Source organism: Larus michahellis, chromosome 21, assembly GCF_964199755.1.
Source record: "Larus michahellis chromosome 21, bLarMic1.1, whole genome shotgun sequence".
NCBI lineage: Eukaryota > Metazoa > Chordata > Aves > Charadriiformes > Laridae > Larus > Larus michahellis.
In genome coordinates this window covers 674,065-690,272 of record NC_133916.1, presented here as the reverse complement: position 1 = coordinate 690,272, position 16,208 = coordinate 674,065, and the positions used below count along the sequence as shown (strand labels likewise).

Sequence of the window (16,208 nt, the reverse complement as noted above, 5' to 3'; positions counted from 1 at the left end):
GCACAGCAACGGCCTGGCAGGGGTTTGGGAGCTCCTCTGGGGAGACAGGCTGTGTTTCAGAGATGCCAAGAGTTGGCTCGTCTCAGAGTGATCCCTGCTGCCCTGAGTAACTAGCAGGTTTCCATTAACTGCAGCAGACTCTATGGTGTCACCAGGAAGCCACAAGACATTAGAGCGTGACGGATCTTGCCTTGTCTCATTCTCTGGTGGGTGGTCCCTGCGCACCAAGAAAAGCCTTTCTTCTGCTGTCAAGTGGGTAACAAGAGTCTTCCTGTCTCCAGCACACATTGCCGCTGGAGTTCCTGGCTGCATGGTTCACACTGAAGTGGTGGTGAGTCACCATTGCTCCTGACTCTGCTGGGAAAAAAGCTCCACTTATCAGTGTAATTGGGAAAGAGTGGGGCAGGGCTGGGGAGCTGAACCCTCCTGCCCAGGAGCCAGACCTCGCTTGCGTGAGTTTAGCAACGGACAAACTGGACAAGCTGCTGTGGCTGGACCTGACTCATCACCCCCGATGTGAGCCAGCCCTTGCTCCGCGGCCTCTGTGGTTCAGGTAGATGCCCTGCTCCTGGTTCTGCACACCTGATTTCACAAGGCACGTGGAGTAACAAGGCAGGGGCAATATCTGACCAGAGGAGTACAACAATTCCCACGAAGCCAGCACGTGTGGGATGTCTTGGTCAGAAAGCTTTGGCCGTGGGGCAAACTGACAGGAAGAGGAGTGGATGAAGAAGTGGATGAAGAAGGAGCACAACAGCCTACGACACAGGGAAGCCTGAGTCCCAGAGCTCAGCATCCACAGAGCGGAGCAGAGACCTGCCCAGGGATGCACAGAACAGTCCCTGGAGCTCCTGTTTGCCAGACTGGGGCGCAGCAACTGGCTCAGGCCGCTCACAAGACACACGTCTGTGGTTTACAGCACTTTCAAAGAATTTTGGCACACATCTTATCAGGGGAAATGTTTTTATGTCTGGATATTTAGATGCCTGGGATGATCCCTTGCTCCAGGGGCACCTCTGGTAGTTCAGGGCTGTTGGAAATCTGCCTGTCTGTACTTAGCGGGGAGTTTTGCTTGACCATGCTCAGCCATGCGGCTGTCCCCAAGTCCCAGTGTCAAGGCTCTACTCTCCAAGCAGCATCTGCTCTGCAGGTGAGGTCTGGTTTGATGTGAATGTAGCATCTAGCATAAGCTTCTGGATATCTCTTGAGAAAGATTTTTTTGTAAGGCTCTCAAGCTGATTCTGGAGTCAAATTGACTCTGGCTGGCATTCCAGATCCTCCTCTGCTCCTTCCAAGACCACCAGGCTTCATTATAACACTAAGGCTTTATGAAGCCTTCCTTGCAGGGGTTTTGAATTCCCCCTCTTTGTACCTGCCAGAAACATCATCAGGTGGGAAGGAAGCTCCTTTGCAAAAGTGCTGTAGCCAGTGGCACCCCAGAGGGCAACCAGCACGTGGCTGTTTCCTGCACATCCATCTCTGGCAGTTGTTCCACACCCTCATGGGAAGAGTCTGTCCTGCTGCACGTCGTGCTGGGCACTGAAGTGCTGCCACAGAAACAGCAGAGAGAGTTTAAGGAGTGGGTGAAGCACCCTGTGTGCACGCTAGCCTTGTGTTATTCACCATCCCATCTCATAGCCACAGTTGAAATGAAAGCGCTTCCAGGCTGAAGCATGAAGCTGCCTACTGGTTCATGCAATGCTGCGGGAGAACGGAGGCCTGGCTACTTGAAGGGAGTCTCTGGGTGCATCGATGCAGTCAGTTCGATCTGCCCGTGGCTTGCTCCAGGGACCAGGTCCAACAGGGTAGGTTTGGTTCCCTCTGGAGCTCATCAGCTAGATCCCAGTGCCACATCAAATCTAGCCTGTGCCAGCCAGAGCCAGCATTGGTACCCAGGGCAGAAGAAAGCCTCCTTCAGGGAGAGGATCCAGTTCTAGCAAAACAGTCCTTCCCACCTCCACTGCCCTCCCGTGCTTCTGGTTCAGCAAGGCCAGCTGAGTGCAGACCTTCCTCTGCACTCTCGTAGGTGACAGCCCCTGAAGCAGGAGAGACAAGGCCTTTGCCCAAAATCTTTTAAGTCAGTGGAAAAACTCAAGCTGATTTTGCTTAGGTTTTCAAAGCTGCTGGAAATCAGAGCAGATTAAATCCTCCCCCCCCCGCTTCCCCGGGAGAGGCAGCTGGAGCTGCACGCTGGGGTGAAACCTGATGCTGTGCAGAGCCTGGGACACAGGAGAAAATCACCACGGGTGCTGTCACGGGGACTCCCTCTTCAGCGCCTGGCTTTGCTTAAGTCCCCCCTTGTTAATGAGAGGTGAGTGCAGAACGGGGCAGGAGAAACAGCTTTGAGGCTGATGGCAAAGACTGTGCAGAGCCACAGGCCCTCTGAAGGATCAAAGCTGATCCCTGTCTTCCTTCATGCTTTGCTCCCAGGCTGCTGAGGGGGGATGTGATTGATGGCTGGAAAGAGGATGCTGGGCTCAGGATGCTGGATCTGGCCCTGGCCCCGTCTCTGCTGGAGCGCAGGAGGACCAACGCGCCTACGAGCTCTCTCTGCTGCTCAGCGACACGGGGGGTTTGCTCCAGACTCACCCCTGCTGAGAGCCACCAGTTCCTGCACTTCTCATGCCGGATGGCTCAAGCACCAGGGACTTATTTTGTGACGGCTACAGTCTGCCTGGCAGCAATCAGAGTGTCTCAGAAAGAAAGGTGAAAACGTCTGACGTCATTTTTTCTGCAAAAACTGCTCTGGAATAGCTCCTCCTGGAGACACCCTTCTGAGAGTCAGAGCAACTTGAATTTGGGAATCATGCCTGCATACAGGACTTCTTTCCATAAAAGCCCCAGAGCTGTCAGTGCAGGGGAGACAGCCGGTTTTGCTTCCCCCGTGTATACAAAACCTAATTCCAGGCTGAAATTTCCTTAAGACACATCTCATATTTCAGGATCTTTTGGTGCTACTTTCATCTCCAATCCACATATTGCAGCCCTATGATAATAATAATAGCAATAATAATAGCAATAATAATAGCAATAATAATAATACCTTTTGTATGTACATAGCACCTTTCATCCAAGGATCTAAGTCACAATTACAGCCCCACACATTCCTGTATATTACAGCCCTATAATTCTAAGACTGCTCAAGTATCCAGACTTCAAAGGGAATGTGGATTTCCCCTCCAGCCCAGTCACGGTGCCCAACATGCTGGAGACATTTCAAAGGTGTTTCGAAGGTGCCTTGGCAGTAGCCAGAGATAGTCAGAAGAGCCAGAGGAGCTCTGTGAAGCCAAAAGAAGCCTTCGTGGATTCTTTCCTCCCCTCTCCCGGACACTTTCTAGTCTCCCTGGAAAGTCAGCACAGCCCTGGGTGAGGACGGTGCTCCCATGAGACCCGCATGTCTGTACAGTGGGAGAGGAAAAGGTGGAAACGATGTTGAAAGGCAAAACAAGTGACGGCACAAGCTCAGGCGGGTGACTTCCCAGGTCAGGCAGAACCCACAGCGTTCTCATCAGAAGTAAACTCACAACAAAATTATGCTCCACTGAAAAAAGAAGTGGGGGAGTGGGGGGTGGCGAAGCATTTCATTGCAAGCTCTTTTTTTTTTTTTTTTTAAAGGGTGTAAAGATTTTCAAGTAACTCAAACACAAAACAAAGTATTCCTTTTTGGGTCAAAGCAAAATGTTTCAGGGATACCCAGAGCAAATGTGGTTTGGTTTGGTTTTAATTGCATGGGAAACCTGAAAAAAAAAATCTGTTTGTTTAACCCCAGCCAATCTTTCCCCTCCTTTTTTTGGTTTAGCCAAAGAGCTATTATTTACCCCCATACGTCCAGGAAGCAGTATGCTAAAAGCAAGGTAGCTTCCTATAGAAAACAGATTAGATTAAAGAATCGGGGTTTCCAGAAGCTCTGGCCAAGCTGCAGTTTACCAGCTGGGTTCACTTCCTCTACGGAGTTTGCCAGTGCTGCCCACGAGCTTTTAAACAGCTGCTGGATGCGGCTCCCGAGGAGTATTTCAGCAGCTGCACTGACTTGTGGCTGCATCCGTAAGCGAGGCGTGAGGAGGTCAGGGGACATGAAAGCCAGGCTACAAATCTGAGAGCTTAGTGTTGTTTTCCTTCATGTTGTGGCTGAAGAAATGCAAAGCTCAAGAATTTTTTAATAAACTTTTAAAAGGTATTTTAACTCGAGAGGTTCAGACATGCGGCTGAAAAATGCCGAGAGTTTCCAACTCTTCTGTGGCACTTTTTTAATCAGTCCATCTCAAAGCGCATTAGAGAAGGGTTAATTATTAGTATTTTAAAGATAGGGAAACCGAGGCACAGGAAAATTAGAGGACTTATGTGGGGTAAACTATGAGGCTGTGGCAGAGCTAGAAAACAGTCCAGGTTTGTCGTGCTGCACTCCAGTCCTCTGTACCTCCCACTTCCACTATGCAAGGGAGCCAAAGCTCATGGGGCACCTGTCTGTTCCCAAAATTCTGAGTCTTTGTGTCCCTCCATCTAGGAGAAGCCCCTTCCGCAGAGCATCGGCAAGGTGGTCAGTGGAAAGTCGTCCCCTGCCCGGCTGGAAAAGGAGTGGGTCTACCCCATGGTATCCCCAGATGAGCCAGAGCACCTCATGGAGGAGCAGGGCAGTTTTCACAGTGTGTGCTACCTCATCTCGGACACGCCGTGCTCGCCAGCATGGGCTGCACACGTTTCCTCCCCCTCTTCTTCAATAAATCAAGGCTTCCAGCATTCATGTTTTTTTGTCATTAATAAATCTTGCGCTGTCTTACACCACATGAAAGCGCAAAACCACCTTAACCGACAGGCACTTCCCGGTGCAGGACTGCAGCTGCAAACACAACCTGCAGCACAAGAACCTGCTGGTTTGGCCCCGAGCTGAAGAGAAGCTGGAGGCAGCAGACATGGCAAGGCTGCCCCTGCGCCCAGTAAAGCCCCGCGTGCCGCTGCCAGAGCCCATGTCAAACCGCTCCGTGCAGCAGGCACCTCATTAACCTGTGGAACTTGTTGCCGCAGGAAATTAGTGCAACAACAAAAGTCTTACCTGCGCCTACAGTCAAGGTCCTGCCTTGGTTGCGATACCGTTGGTTCTGCAAATACAACACACCTGACCCTAAAGGTATGTCCTTTGGTACCCAGGGCACATGCTGCTCAGGCAGATGACCTCACAGTCTTGGGACATTATGTGGGACAACAGCTCGGGGCAATATCTGACAACTCCCGTGTTCCTACGTAGAGGGACAAGAAAGCCTGACAGCGCAGCTAAGTGACTCTGCACCTCATTTTCCCTTTGGGAGATGCTGGCTGCGCAGCAGCAGAAACACTGTTTTCACCTCCACAGTCAGGCTGACTCAGAGCGCTGCCTGGGAAGCCAGCGGTACGCTCACGCAGCTCTTGCCTTTCTCAGCTCCCAGGTACCGGGAAGCCGCTGGGGACGCTGCCAGCTGTGCAGCGGCTGCCGCTGGGAGCAGCTGCAGAAACAGGGGTAAAGCAAAATTGCAGAGACCATTCCCTGCAATGAGAATTTCTTCCCATGCTCTCTAGTAAAGAGAAGATGAATTTCTGTCTAAACGTGTAAATGCCCTTCCTGGAGGTTTCATGCATGCAAAAATGAAAATTTGCTTTACTAAGCTTAAGAAATGCCCACAATTGGGAATTCTGTTAAACTTGCAAGATGCAATTACACCCAGAGTCATCTCTGCACCAGATAACCTCCTCGGGAAGGTGACTTCTGCCTTCACATCCTGCAGGCCCCTAAGATCCCTCGTGCTTGGCCACACCATCGCAGCAGCCGCTGTGTCCTTGGCTCAGCTCATTGCTCCATGCACAAGGCACTGCTGGCACTGGGAGGTGGCACCGGGCAGGGGAATGTCCCAGGGGCTGGTGGTCTGCAGGGCACCGTGTCACGTTACACGTGTGGGGCGTCCTCCCAACAGCCCTCCCTGCTGCCATGCAAACACCCCCCTGCTCTCCCACCCCAGCAGAGGAGACCACATTTCCACTCCCCTTCCACCTCTGCGGTTCTCCCCATAGCACGCACAGCCCTGACGGGATGATGTGGTGCTTGGGTTTCACCTTCCCTTTGAATGAAAGGGAACGTTATTAATTGGTGCCCCACAGGGGTGTTCAGTGCTGGAAACTGTCCTGTCTCCCTGGGGTCTCTTTGTAGTGGGACTTGTGGCTGCTCACAAGAAAAGGCAGCAGGTCCCTTGAGCAGGTCCTACCCTTACAGGTGTGTCTGACGCGCCCCACTCCCATGGGGGCTGCTTTTCATTTCCAAATCCTTCAAAGAGGTTTAAACAGGAAGGACTGCAAACACGGCAAATGGAGACGGAGAGCTGCTGATACCTCAGGAGACTCCTCTGTGGTCCCATGGAGGGGAGGAGGCTGGAGAGCTGCCCTCCTTCATCACTGTCAGCAAAGCCTGTCCTGGCAGATCTGGGAAAGGTTTTGCATTACCCCTTCCTGGATCCTTGACGCCTTCCTGCAAGACTGGAGGCACCATGTGAGCTTCACCATGTCCTCCCCTTGCTCCCCACCACTGGCACAACTCCTGCCTCCGCTCGAGCTGGAGCCTGGCTCTGTTTTGACTTGGCTGCAACACTAGATGCCTGTGCTTGGTCCTGCTCTTCTTTGTGAAGGCTCTTTCTGATCTCTGTTCAGCTCCTGCCAAACTCAAGTCCTTCTTGAAGACCTCAGGCTCCTCCCAGCCCTGACAGTTCTTCCCTATCCCTTCCCACCACTTTTCAGAGCACTGCTGTGGTAATCCCTGTCCCATCCTTGGCTCCCTGGCAGCCTCTCCTGGCTCCCTGGCACCCAAGCAGGACCCTGTGCTGCCTGCGGGGAGCTCAGGGCTGTCGTTGATGCCCCTTTCCCCACGCAGAGCTATTTCCCTGTGGTGCCTGAAGGTGGCTCATGTTCCCGTTTCAAGGTCCCCAGGGAGCCTGGCCCATGTTGGATGCCTTCTGAGCTGTCTCAGAGCAGCCAAGAGGAGGAGCATCCGTCTGTCCGTGGGCAGCCAGCTCACTGACACCCAGCCCAGCTCCTCCAAAGATGGACCTAGGGGAGCAGCTAGTTCCACAGCACTGGAGGCGTTTTGGTACCCATTTGGCACCCGGCTGAAGTGCCTGGGCTCAAAAGCAGCAGCACCCCCTGCCCTGCTGCTGTCAGAGGGTGCTCCCCCCTGAGGGGGTGATGGGGGACCCTCAGCCCCCACTGCAGGGATCTGGGAAGTGCCGCGTTTCCCTTTCCCTCCTCCACCCTGCTGCTGCTCCCTGACCCAGGCAGGTGCAGAGGGGGAGAGGCATTTGCAGCTCCATTGCTGCCTTTTGGCACCAGAGCTTCTGCCAGAATCAAAGAGCTTTTCAAAGAAAACCCTAAACTCCTTTAATCGCCAGCTAGAGCTCCTCCCGCACAGATCTAAGGGCCATGAGCTCAGTGTTTTCATTGCCCTAGGCAGATTTATGAGCTTATTCTTCAAGGAAGGGAGGGAGAGAGGGGAGGCTGTGGCATATTACTTAGCCTGGGGGGCGGGCAGGGAGGAGAGGGGGGAGGATGGAGGAAGGCATTTGCAGTGGAAGTGCACGACTTGCAGAAAGGCCGGCTCTGCTGCAGCCAGCGCTCTCAGGCATGGTGGAAAGGCACGGCGAGATCGGATGTGAGCGAGGACCCGCCTGCTGCGGCTGTGGAGGGTGAGCAGCAGCTGCCTCCCATCACACGCTGCCTGCGCAGCAGTGCCAGCCAGGGAGCGTGTGAGCACGGCATGCCTGCTGCCGCCCGGCCGCGCTCACTCCGACGGACAAGACCGGGAGTGGGGTATCCAACGGACGAGACCAGGAGTGGGGCGTCCCTCACAGTGTGAGCAGGAGGGACTGGTCACCCCCAGCCCCAACCGAGCTGCCCTGGTTGCAGTTTGCAGAGGCGGTCCCACATGGCTGCCACCCCGGAGACAGCCCCATCCCCGCGCAGGTTTGCTCTCACCGCTCCACTGCGCTGCTTTCCCCACCGCGCTCCTCGTCCGTACACCTGCTCCCTTCTTGCCAGAGAAGGCAGCGCTCGCTGCCAGCTGTGAGGCAAGTGCAGTAAAGGCCTGGCTGCGCCTTCTCCCACAGAGAGACCTGGGCTTTAGGGTGGGGTAGATCCTGTGCCTCGCCTCCTGCGGCCCGACTCAGACGATGCCCCACCAAGAAGTGGACATCTTCTCACATCCAGCGCCCCAGACACCCTGCTGCCACTTCCGAACAGCCCTGCAAAGGATGCCTCTCTCAATTTGAACTCAAATCTTGGGAAGGTCTCGGCCATGACCTGTGGTACTAAAGCCGCAGCCCAGCCCTCTGCCTCTTCACCCGCAGCACCCTCCGTTGTAGCTGGAAGAATTCAGGGGCTGCAACCCTTGTTGTGGACCAGCTGCTCTCTGGAGAGCACAGTGTCCCGTGAGTCCCAGCAGTGCCCACACTGGGATAACAGCAGCCAAGCAAAGCAAAACACAGCTGGACCCAAAGCTCACAATATCAAGAGGTAAATGGGAGCAGAGCTTATGGCGGAGAAGGGGGCTGGGAGGTGATGCAGCAGGAGGAAACAGGAAAAGCTGCCATGAACCTGAAAGTGTCATGGCATTGGAAATACAGAGACTTCAAAATTTCCTTTCCCTCGAACCCAGACCAAAGACCCAACATGTCAATATTTAGTCTAGATCAAAAAAAATCAATATATTGTGTTTTAGAACCATCAAGATGCTTTGATAGTTTTGGAGTCCTACAGTGTGAATATTAAATCGCCTACAGGTAAATGCAACACCAACAGGTGAAAATATGTAAATGGAAACTTTTTTTAAGAGAAGCCACCCTGAAGTGAAAACATTGAAATAAACTCTCCTGGTTCAGCTGGTTACTATGTTTCTGCCATGCACAGTCCCATGAACACAGATGTTTTTTCATTGATATTTTCCTTTTCAGTGAAATAAGGTATCGCTGGGTAGACCATCCCCCCGAATGTGCTCTTCAGGCGGCTCTATCACCGACCTCACTATTCACGGTGCTGTAGTTGTGGCTTTGCTCTGAGTGCTGCTAATCCCCCCGGGACACTGGCTCCCTCACCACTCCTTTTTCTGCTCGCCGAGGGGCTCGTCACGTTCCTGCTGCTCTGCCCTGAGCCTCGAGCCCAGGCACACCGCCGTGCAGCATCTGATGTCATCCCTGACCTTTTAGGGGTTAAAAAAAAAAAAAGTGCCTCAAAGCTGTTAATGGTGCATGTAAACCCATGTGTGTCAGAGCCCAGCTCTTCTAATGCCTCTCACCAGCCTTATCTCCCACATCTGGGACCCCAAGCTCACCAATGTTTCTCCCTGCTCCTGCTATGGCTGCCGTTCTCCCAGGCATGCTGGGCATTTCCAAGAGCAAGACTGTGGACTTCTGGCTGTAAGGGGTAGGAGCGGCATTTCACATTAGCCTTCCAGGAGGGAAGAAGATCAAGCAGAGAGGCAGCCCTTAGTGCATCAGTCTGGCCACCAGGACATGGGGGTGGCTTTGGAAATCCTGTGCTCTATCGTGGTTTGAGAAGTGGAAGGGTCTGGGAGCTCTTTGGGGTGAGTCTCCACCTTTGTGGTGTGTTTGGATGAGTCCTGGTTCAATGTTTGGGCTCCTGTGGTGACCATGACATGAGGAAGAGGCTGTGGATGAGCCCTGGCACTGGGCAAGCATCAGCCACAGGATGGCGACTCACTGCGCTTTGCAACAAAAACAGGGGCAGGAGAGCAGCGATGCCCCCCAGGAAGGACTTAATTTACACCTTGCATTGGGATTTGGTGCTTTCTGCATTTTTGGCTGCTCCCTCTGTCTCCCCAGTGTGCGTGACTGTCATCTAAAACACAAAGGTCCCTGTCATGCCTGCAGGAGATCCCATTTCCTTGTCACCCCGCTGCAAGCCCAGATGTCCCTTCAGCCCCAACACACCTCCCTGCAGCTGCGATGCCTGTGGGCTCCTACCAGTCAGCCACCAGTCCACCAGTCCTGTCCCTCTACTGGTGCCCCAGCTCCTCTGGCAGCTCTTGGGGTGCTTCCCATCGTAGGGTGGCCATGGTGGGGTCTGTCCTCCTTTTTCCCAAGGTGGGGGCTGCAGGGGGCAGAGTCTGGGGCAGACAATTAGGGAGGGTTTAGGGCTGAGGGGAGCTGCCTTCAGCATTGCGATGTGTCTTGCTCCAGGAGTCAGCTGCGGCTCTGGGGTCAGCCTTCAAACCCTGCTGCCTCAGAGGTATGTGGGTGCTTAGAAAATGCAAATATCAAGAAAGAGGCATCTTCCACTCACTCTTTCCCTGCACCAGTTGCAGCATTGCGTGACCAGGGAAGTGTCTGCCCAGCTTCATGTCAGAGCATCCCTGCCTCCTGCGGATCCTTATCACAGGCCCATGTGGCACCTGATGCCAGAGGGTAGCTCAGGGGAGAGCATGGCTGATGTGGAGCCCTGGCCTCAGACTCGCAGTGGGATGTTAAATTTCAGGCAACGGCTCAAAATGCCTCTGCAAGGTGAAAGCAGCCCTGAGAGCTCCTGATCCCATTCACCTCAACGGAAACTGCATGGGGAACAAGAAACTTTCTGTCTGGGCAGCCTCTTGAGATGCCTGGTGATACTCAGAAGCAGCCAGACTCTCTGCTGTTCTTTCTTCTCCCAAATTCTGCTGTGACAACAACAACCCAACGACCTCATCAGCTGTCTCATGCCCCAGCTCTTTGCCGGCTTTCCAGGACAGAGCAGCAGCATTGCATGCAGTGAGCTGTGCGGTGTCTGTCTGGCTTCACTGGGGGGCTTCACAATGCTTCTGGGGACGGGGCACAGAGCAGGGGTAAAGCCTGACCCCTCCATGGTGCTCTGGGGACCTGGGACCCTGGGGAAGGGGAAGAAGGCTCCTCCAGCTGAGCTGTGAGCCATGGTGCTACTGATGTCTCATATCCTACAGGTTTGTGTCCTTCCTCCTGGTCACTTCCACCGCTGTGCCCCCCGTACCCTGCATGCTCCCCTCTCTCACATCACAGCACTCCCTGCTCCGCCCCTGTCCCATGCACTGCTCGTACGAGTGGGTTTGATCAGTCTTCACAAGAGAAGGTGAAATGGAGGAATGTTACTGCTGTCTTTAACTACCAACCGGGAGGGTGAAGACGGAGCCAAACTCTTCTTGGAGTTGTGTAGGGGAGGGATGAGAGGTAACGGGCACAAGCTGGAACATGGGAAACTGCAATCAGATATTAAGAAAAACATTTCCCATGAAGATGGTCGAGAATGGGAAAAGAGTGAGGGAATCTTAGAGACACTCAAAACCGTACTGGACAAGATCCTGACCAATCTCACAGAGCTGGACCTGTTTTGAGCAGGAGCATGGATCAGAGACCTCCAGAGGTGTCTTCCTTCCTAAAATATTTTTGATTCTGGGCAATTGTCCCAGTTCCTCCTTGTGTCCCCTTAGTCCAGGCTGGGGATAAGGCATGACGCATTGTTTCTAACCTCTACGTGTGCAGGTTGGCCAGGGAGGGTGTGTGCTGTCTGTCCAGCTGACCTGAATGCATGACCATGATACTACTGCTGTCACCTTGCCACCTTTGGGTACTACTGAGGGTGTCCTCTGCTGAGTGCAGGCACTCCATTTCTTTGAGCCCCCTATTTCCTGCCAGCCATGGTTGGACAGGCCAGCCTAGAAGGGACCTGTCAGGCACCAGCAACACGGTGTCATTTTTTTGGTGAAACAGGAGCAGCAAATTGAGAGTATCCCTTCATCCCCCAACTTTACCCCCAGTCCCCCTTGCCAGGGGCTGGTAACCAGACGCAGGGGGGCCAAGGGGGATCAGGATGCCACCCTGGGGCAGAGGGCTGCACTGAGCACCTGCACCCAACCACAGCCCTGTTCCCAGTGCTCAGGCAGCAGGTGGCGGGTATGGGGACAGCCGGGGACTGAACTCCCCCAGCCCATGCAGTGGCACTTCCATATCCTGGGGAATCTGAGGTGGGGTTGCTCAACCAGGTCACACGCAGGGTTTGCAGTAGTGCCAGGGGTTGAAGCTAAGCTAGTGCTCTGAGTACCAAGCGTCTCTTCCCATTTTCCCGCCCTCCTCTGTGCCCCCTTGTGCAGTCTCCTGTCTGCGGCACAGGAGCCTTCCCCTTTGCAGCTCCAGTCTCCTGCACTCTCGGCTTGATGCCGTCCTCTCCAGAGACTCCCCATCAGCTCCAGTCCGTTCTTGTTGCCAGACCCAAAAGCAACTCTCCGTGGAAGACAGAGACGTGATATTTGACACACTGCTGTCAGGACTTACTGGCATATCAGCTAAAGGTTAAATCTGCTCCCTGAATAGCTCAGCTCTTTCAGGTTGATATAGGCCCTAGGGCCGTTGGACCTAGCTGAGCAGGAGAGGGTGTGCTGACCTTTAGGGTTTCATGGCCGGACTCTGAGGCCAGGCTGAGACACAGTTCAAATATGTCATGCACTAAGAAGCTCTTTGCCAGCACCGGTGAACCAGGCAGGATGCATCAGCATTTCTGTGCTGCTCCAGAGAGATGGGCTGTTAGACCCAACATGAGCCCCGATCGAGTTCAGGCTGCCTGCAGGAGAGGTGCAAACAGCAGGGACCTGTCACCTAACATGGACAACCCCAGCGCTGGCTGCCTGCTCTCTCCGGGGCTGCCAAGGAGACACCAGCGTGTTGTCTAAGTGCCTACCGGAGACGTGCCCCTGGGAAGAGGTGACTTGCTCCTCTCCCGTCTCCCTGACCACAGCTGCAATCTCACCAATGGTGCCTCCATTGGAGAAGCTTGGTTTTGGATGGGTGGGATCGGGTTCAAGTTCAGGGAGGTGCAAGAGTGAGCAAGGACAGTGTTCTTGGAGACAGGCATGGCAGAGGCACAGCACTGTCAGGATGGGGCTTGACTGTGAGCTCATTAGTGGTGAGGCAATGTCTAATCAGAGGTTATTACGAGGATCCTTTATTTCGCACCTGAGGGAGTCCTGCTCTTTACAGGAGTACCAGTAATTTGCTTAGAAGACAGGGCATGGAGCGAAGGAGATGGAAAGTTTTGGGAGCTGCTGCCCTTCAGCTCCATGCTCCATGTTGCCATTACAGGGCTTGCTTTTCAGCACTTGCAGCTCTCCAAAAAAAAGATCTAGGCATTTCTTTACATATCTGAACGTGGATTTAAAGCCTGAATTTACATCAAGAGCTTAGATCGCTCAAATATCCATACTTTCTACAAAATTTATGCTGATGTGCTTTGAAAAACCAGCCCTGACTGCACACCTTATAACTGAGGAACTAACCTTACGTGACCTACTGAAGGTAGCCCAAGAAGGCAGTGACAGAAACAGGGCTCTCTGGTCCTCCTCCAATAATTCCCAGCTGATCCTGCCTTCCTACCCCTGTTGCATCTGATTTGTTCATTCACAGGCAGCGTTTAACATATAAGCAGCAAAAGCGTTTTTCCCCACAGAGGTCCGGCCCTAAGGGCAGGAGGAAAACTCCGGACCCTCCAACGCCTCCCTGGCTCGACCCCATGGATTTTGCAGCCGGGGCGTCCCTGCAGCCCGGCGGGGTGACGGGCTGGGAGGTGGCGTTGCCGGTGTCTCTCCGGCAAACGGCTGTCGCTGGCGCCACCGTGTGAGTGCCGCGGGCCGGCGGAGCAGCGCCCGGAGCAGCCGAGCCTGGCCCAAGGGATGGACGGCTGCCTCAGGGCTGTCCTGAGGACCAGCCCCAGGGAAAACCAGACCTCTGCCCGGAGCAGCCGCGGAATCACCTGCTGCACCGGGCCGAGGGCATCTTTATGCACTCGCCTGCTGGGATCCACGCACAAAGGGCGCGTAGCCCGGGGCTCTGCGTCCCTGCTCCGACCGCCACGGTCAGGGTGGCGATGAGAACCATTTAACATCAAGATGTCCCTTTGGTCGTGCAGTGGAGCTCTCTGCAGCTCCCAGCCCAAGGGACAGCTCTGCAGAGATGGTGGGCAGCGTGTTCTCTGCAGGGTGGGAGCCGCGGGTGCCCTGTCTTGCCATGACTGCAGAGGTGGAGTGTGTCCCTGACAGGGCTGCCACTTGTCCTCGCAGGGGCACCAGTGCTGCAAAGCTCTGCAGCCTCCCACGCTAACAGCCCACATGTTTTTAACCGCCTCCATCGAGACATGCTCAAGAGCTGTAGTGACTTTTCACTCAGGCAGCTGGCTCCAAACTTAGCCCCAGGGTGTGCGCAGGGGCGACAGCTCTATGCACAGCACACCTCATGCGACAAGTGCTCCGTGGTTCCCTCTCCCGAGGAAATACAGCTTGCATTGCACATTTTTCTCCTCTTTCATGCTCTCCAGTAAAAATCGTCCATTGCTGTCACATTTCTTTCTCAGCTGACCCACTAGAGCTCAGGGCATCCAATGGTTGGCACAAGACAAAGCAACGTGTTCCTCAGACGAGCAGGATGAGCAGGGAAGCTCTTACCCGGCTGTGGCAGCTTCAACCTGGCTTTGCAAAGCCCTTCGTGAGTGGGTTAGGGTGCTTAGCTTTAACAGCTGAGTAACTGCATCTCAGGACAATCCAGCAACACCAGAAAACCAGCCAAGCAGTCTGTATGCCACCCCTGACGTAAGCCCTCTTTCAGCATGATGAGCACAAAACGAATGTCCCCAGCACTGCCTGGGAGCTGCCAGTTGTCCGCAACGACTGTGGTACACGCGGCTTCCCTCGGCAGCGCCTCGGCTGCATCCCTAGCTGGGAAAGCCGAGGCCCTCACCAGCCTACCTGCCACGCAGCTGAGGTTGGCGGCTGCAGCGCTTTCTGTGAATTAACTGAGCAAGCATCCTCCCCAGCGCACACCAGGGCCAACCCCTCTCCCTGAGAGAGGTGTTTGTGCTCCTGGTCAAACTGAGAGATCCTTCCACAGAGTCCCCTGCTCACCCTGGGGACGTCCTCAGTCACCACTACTCAAATGGCCCCACTGAGACCATCTTTGGGTGGGGCTAGAAACAAACCCACCAGTGCCTGTGGTAGTTTAACCCTTTGGGTTTTAAGACCAGAAAGGAAGGGAAACATTCAGATAATTAAGAACTTTTATTAAAAAAAAAAAACAAAACACAACAAACCACAAAACCCTACCAAAGCCCTCACACCTCTTAAAAGGCTTTAATATTCATTTTAAAGAGGCAGCTTGGGCACTGCTGGTGGCCAGCTCAACCCAAAGCCCCGAAAGCCATGAGTTATCACAGCTATTGAAATGTTTGACAGAAGGATCCCAGAGCAGTTTGCACTAATTGCTCAGTATAAATACTCCATTATGTTCTCAGACAATCAGAATCTACCCAGCAAATCAGCTCCTCTGATCCACTGTAATCAAGAAGCAAAGCATGCATAACATCGCAATATAAACAGCGTTTGCAGAGGGGCGCAGGGAGGAGGGGGAGCTGGCTTAGCTTGGCAGGTCCTGCAGTAATAGCTGCCTTTTCTGTCGTTGTTTTGTTTTGTTTCTAATTTCCAGAGGAAATTTAATTTCAGGAAAATGTGGCACAAACTTCCAAGCTGGAGGAAAGCTGCAGCTGACGAAGGGGTCCGGAGAAAGCGTTGCGAAAGAAACAGCAAAGGCTGTACTTACAGGTAAGCTGTTAGAGGGCTCAGGTTGGCAGGGACCTCCGAAAGCCCCAGCTCGGAGCAATCCACCGAGAGCATGATGCCATCCTCTTCGCAGTGGCACTGGGGTGGACAGGGGGGCGCAGCACCTTGCTCGGCGCGCACCGCCTGGAAGCGGGCAGAGGAGGCCAGCAGAATGCCCCAGAAGAAGAGCTTGTCCATCCTCGCCTTGGCTGTGGCCGCTGGGACGGCGCGAGGTGCCGCCAGCCGGCTCCGACCCCGGGGCTCAGCTGGATGGAGGGGAGCGACCCCGCTGCCTGGCAGGGCAGGGTAGGTCCTGCAGGTTGGAGTGTGGTAAGGATGCAGCCAGGGAAGGGAAGGCATTGTCGAATGATCTTGGTTATTGGATTTCAAGGGCTGGGCAGGGGCGTGAGACACTCCAATGGGAGGAGTTAAACTTTCTACTCTTTCCCTCTCTCTCTCTCTCTTAGAGCTGGCAGGAATTTCATTCAAAGGGAAGAAAGGAGTCGCGGGGGGGGGGGGGCGGAAAGAAACCTCAACAAATAAAGACCTGTTCATAGCTCCGGGACCTGTGCTTGTTTTGTAACAACGTTTTTGTGAGATA

General features: G+C 54.0%; 1 protein-coding gene across 1 annotated transcript in view; it reads right to left on the bottom strand.

Annotated features, from left to right (window-relative positions):
- The window catches only part of LGR6 (leucine rich repeat containing G protein-coupled receptor 6), a 149,053-nt gene extending 133,086 nt beyond the window's left edge, over positions 1-15,967 (bottom strand). Inside the window, exon 1 of the mRNA XM_074564168.1 lies at positions 15,609-15,967. Coding sequence (XP_074420269.1) covers positions 15,609-15,967 — 359 coding nt within the window. The remainder of the gene's footprint in view (positions 1-15,608) is intronic.
- Between the last annotated feature and the right edge of the window lie 241 nt (positions 15,968-16,208).